At 36.8% G+C, this 5,000-nt stretch overlaps 1 protein-coding gene across 1 annotated transcript in view; it reads left to right on the top strand.

Moving 5' to 3' along the window:
• The window catches only part of LOC121855881, a gene marked incomplete at its 3' end in the record, with an annotated part of 50,667 nt that overhangs the window by 10,214 nt on the left and 35,453 nt on the right, over positions 1-5,000 (top strand). Inside the window, exon 3 of the mRNA XM_042351046.1 lies at positions 4,770-5,000. This exon is cut by the window's right edge and continues 511 nt beyond it. Coding sequence (XP_042206980.1) covers positions 4,770-5,000 — 231 coding nt within the window. The remainder of the gene's footprint in view (positions 1-4,769) is intronic.

Raw genomic sequence — 5,000 nt, 5'->3', positions numbered from 1 at the left:
CTATCCACATATAGCCTCAGCTTATCCACAATATAGCCTCAGCTTAGCCAAAATATAGCCTCAGCTTATCCACAATATAGCCTCAGCTTATCCACAATATAGCCTCAGCTTACCCACAATATAGCCTCCCCAATCAGCTTATCACAATATAGCCTCGCTTATCCACAATATAGCCTCAGCTTAGCCACAATATAGCCTCAACCTTCCACAATATAGCCTCAGCTTATCCACAATATAGCCTCAGCTTAGCCACAATATAGCCTCAGCTTATCAGTATAGCCTCAGCTTATCCCAATATAGCCTCGCTTAGCCAATATAGCCTCCTATCGCAATATAACCTCAGCTTATCACAATATAGCCTCAGCTTAGCCACAATATAGCCTCAGCTTAGCCTCAGTATAGCCTCAAAGCTAAACAGTTTACCCTCTGGCACCTCTCCCGGGCACCATTGTAGGGGCGATAAACTGGTTTTATAACCTGGAACGACCTGCCTTGTTAACTTCTACCTGGGGGGGGGGGGGTGAGAGGGGGAGGGCAGGAGGGAGGATGTGAGGTGCGGTGAGTGAACTTTCTTCCCTATACATACATACATACATACATACATACATACATACATAAACTTTCACATGTATGGGCTACAACAATTTCTCTCTCAACCATTTCCACTTCTTTGTTTTTCTCATTCTCCCCTCCATTTCTCCCTTGTCTCTCACCTCCTCCTCCTCCTCTATCTTTCTCCTCACCCTCTACTCTCTTACTTTCTTTACTCTCTCTCTCTCTTTCTCTTTCCATATGTTACTTGACGCCCCGCCACTCACGTTCTTATCATCCATCTTGACAAATTGATTTAACATTTTTTCTTCTTTCTGTGTATTTAGACCAAAATATTCCTTCTTATCTTGAGTATTGTTGATATATTATCTTATCAGTTGTTACTACGAGTCGAGATCTTGTAAAACTAGGCGGAATGTGGAGTGATAATGACATTTGTGGGCGTGATACCGAGGGAGTACTCAGGTTGAGGTGATGATTGCTTGGGTGCCTTCCAGCGTGTGATGTGTTTATGTTTGTGTGCGTTCCAGCGTGAGTGTTTGTGTGATGCTTTTAAATTTGCGTGATTCCAGCGTGAGTGTTGTGTGATGTGTTCAACTGTGAGTGTTGTGTGATGTGTTCAACTGTGAGTGTTGTGTGATGTGTTCAACTGTGAGTGTTGTGTGATGTGTTCAACTGTGTGCGTTTAAGCGTGAGTATTTGTGTGATGCATTTAAGCTTACGAGTTACATAATACATTTAAGCTTACGAGTTACATAATACATTTAAGCTTACGAGTTACATAATGCATTTAAGCTTACGAATTATAATACATACACACGTTCATGACCCCTAGTCAGTGTAAGCATTTAACACAAATTCAACTAAGAAATTATTATACTAAACGTAATTATACAAATTATACATATTTGAGGAGAGGAAGAACTAATGTATAATAATTTACCTGTAAAGTAACACGATGTATACTGGAGATAGATATATTATTAAACATATACATAGGTAAAGGTGAGACAGGTGTAGGCAACAGGTGTGTAGTGAGCCTTGCTATATGATGAGACTCACCGTTATAAAGGAGATAGATTATTGCTAAAGGTCAGAGAGAGCAGGAAGGGTAGGCAGAGTGAGTGGTGACAGAAGGGTGAACAGGTGGTGACAGCAGGAAGGAGTGAGCAGTGAGTGACAGCAGGAGTGAGAGTGAGTGAGTGACAGCAGGAGTAAGAGTGAGTGAGTGAGTGAGTGACAGGAAGGAGGAGAGTGAGTGAGTGAGTGACAGGAAGGAGGGAAAAACAGAATACAGACAGATCAGACAATATACACACAAAGATAAACCAATGAATAGAATAATAGAGACGAGAACGACAGAGAATAGAGACGAGAACAACATTGAATACATTACAGTGTTTTGTGTACAATGTTACAATATAGCAGCGTTTCAATATAACCATTTTACAATATAACTGTTACAATATCATAGATTTTACCTTGATAATAATGCAATGCTATTTTATAATCATTTACTTAAGAAATATTATGTATGTATGTATTTTATGTATGTATGTATGTATGTATGTATGTATGTAATAATTAACATATGTTTTAATAACTTATATGACCTTGGTTTAGATCTATTTAATCTATTCCATCCGACTTGTTATTAGTATTAAATAAAGTTATCTGTTTACACTAAGTTCTACCCAGTGTCGTTTCTTGTCTCTTAATTAATGTCTTACTGATTTAACTGATGGATGTAAGTCAAAAATAAAATAGAAAAGATGTTGACATTTTTAATCTACCAGAACCAAGATGGCGGGCGGCCACCGTCACCATGGTAACCTGACGACGCCGCTTGTAACCCCTCTATAGTGAAGCTGTGACCCTTTCCCCTTCTCTCACCTTTCTCCCCCTCCACCCCCCTTCTCTCACCTCTCCCTCCCCCCTCCACCCCTTCTCTCCTCTCTCTCCCCCTCCACCCCTTCTCTCACCTCTCTCCTCCCCCCTCCACCCCTTCTCTCCCTCTCTCCTCCCCCTCCCACCCCTTCTCTCACCTCTCTCCTCCCCCTCCACCCCTTCTCTCACCTCTCCCCCTCCACCCCCTCTCTCACCTCTCTCTCCCCCTCCACCCTTCTCTCCTCCCCCGATTAAGCGTGTTATTTCTCTTTCAGTTTATTTAACCGATATTTTGTTATAGTTATGATTCAAAAAATAATAATAACAACAATAACAACATTAATAACAATAATAACTATAATAATAACAATAACAGCAATAACAACAACAACAATAACAACAATAACAACAACAACAATAACAACAACAACAATAACAACAACAACAACAACAATAACAATAACAACAATAACAATAACAACAACAACAATAACAACAATAACAATAACAACAATAATAGCAATAACAACAATAATAATAATAATAATAATAACAATAACAGTAACAACATTAATAACAACAATAATAACCATAATACTAACAACAATAACAATAACAATAACAACAATAATAACAATAATAACAATAATAATAATAATAATAATAATAATAATAACAATAACAGTAACAACATTGATAACAACAATAACAACAACAACAATAACAACAACAACAATAACAATAACAACAATAATAACAATAATAATAACAATAATAATAATAATAATAACAATAACAGTAACACCATTAATAACAACAATAATAACCATAATAATAACAACAATAACAACAATAATAACACTGACATTACCAATAGTTAAAGACGATGTTATAATACAAACTCATCATTTTATATATACCAAGTGAAACATAAAGACTTGTGTTGCTTGTGTTACGTAAAAGTGTTTCAACCAGTGCTTCTTTATATAACTATTAAACTTTAGAATATTATTGTTTTAGTGCATTGAATAACAGGTGAGGAAAGGTAGAAATAATTATATGTAAGGTTGAGTTAGATAGTTAAGTTAAGACTGATTTTGGTGGTGTTTAAGTAAAGCTAATTAGTTGTTTAAGTAAGACTGAATTAGACTTTTAAGTAAGATTGAATTTTATTCGTTTTAACAGGAACTGAACTGAACTCAGATTTAAGTGAACATCTTTAATGAAATAATGAAGAAAAGTGAACATAAGTGAACATAAGCGAACACAAGTGAACGCCATTTAATTTTTATGATGGTAAAGTGAATCTTATTTAAGTGAACGTAAGTGGGATGAACATAAGAACGAAATGTGAAATAGTGATAAAGTGAACTAAGTGTTGACGTTTCAATCATAAGACCAGTTTCACTTGATGAGTTAATTGAATGCAAAAATGAACGCAACATTCCACTTTTGCATTCATAATTCCTGTACGTCAAAATTTATGCATTATAAACATCTAAAAACAAAACAAAGCAAATAAAGTTGGATAAAGCAAACGAAGATAAACCAAAAATAAGAAAATCGGCGAAAAATCTGAGACAATAAAAAACAAATCGACCATAAATACACCTCACGATATAGAGACGAAGAAGTACTGTGATAAAGGTGAATAATAACAGACGAGAATAATACCAATAATAAATCTTACAGAAAATTCGAAACGACATGACCTGGACTTTGGTGCAGGAGGAAAAGTTGAACAGTGGTGAAGTGACGACCAGAATAAGCAGAGTGTCTGAATTCTGTTTAGGCGATTTGTTTCTCGTCTTGAGTTTTTAGAAGAATTCCCACAATACCAAAATAAAACACCGAAAAAAACCACCGGGACCTTGTTTCGGTGTTAAAAAAATAATAAAATAAATTTAGACGGAAAAAGAGACAGGAACATCAAGTAACATCAAGTAACATTACCTCTGTGTTGTAATGTTTCCCAAGTGGTCAACATAAATAAAAAGGAAAAAAAAATACTGGAAACAAGTCGTTCTCTCATTTTCTTTTATACCTTTCTTTCTTTCTTTCTTTCTTTCTTTTATTTTCTTAGGAAGGAAAATAAAAAACGGGATAAACCAAGAACATCTACCATGTGTGTTTACGTTTAGCACCACCAGAGGAACATTATGTAACTCCTTATAAAGGTATGTTAGACCACCCCCCCCCAGCGTTCTAAAGAGGTATACGGTACAGTATATTAAAACTTTCAGACTATATATATATGTGAGAACTCTAGTGAACTTCAGAACTTTCAGAGCAGATATTCATAAGAATTTTCAGACCGTCCGAACTTGTAGACCAGTGATCGCCATAACACTGAGACCATGAACGACCAGCAGATCTCAGGTACACGGAACAGACCACGCCGTCACCACCTCCAGACCAGTGACGTCCCCACCAGGAGGGACAGGAGCCGCAGACCACTACGGCTTGGCTCTCAGGCAGACCACAGCCCAGCGACTCAAACCTGCCACAGTACTAACGGGGACCTCTACCACAGCATAAACCACAACCACCACAGTACAGAT

This window comes from Homarus americanus, unplaced genomic scaffold, assembly GCF_018991925.1.
Source record: "Homarus americanus isolate GMGI-L3 unplaced genomic scaffold, GMGI_Hamer_2.0 scaffold2071, whole genome shotgun sequence".
Taxonomy (NCBI): domain Eukaryota; kingdom Metazoa; phylum Arthropoda; class Malacostraca; order Decapoda; family Nephropidae; genus Homarus; species Homarus americanus.
Note: the sequence above shows the minus strand (reverse complement) of the source record. Positions and strands in the feature narration are given on the sequence as shown.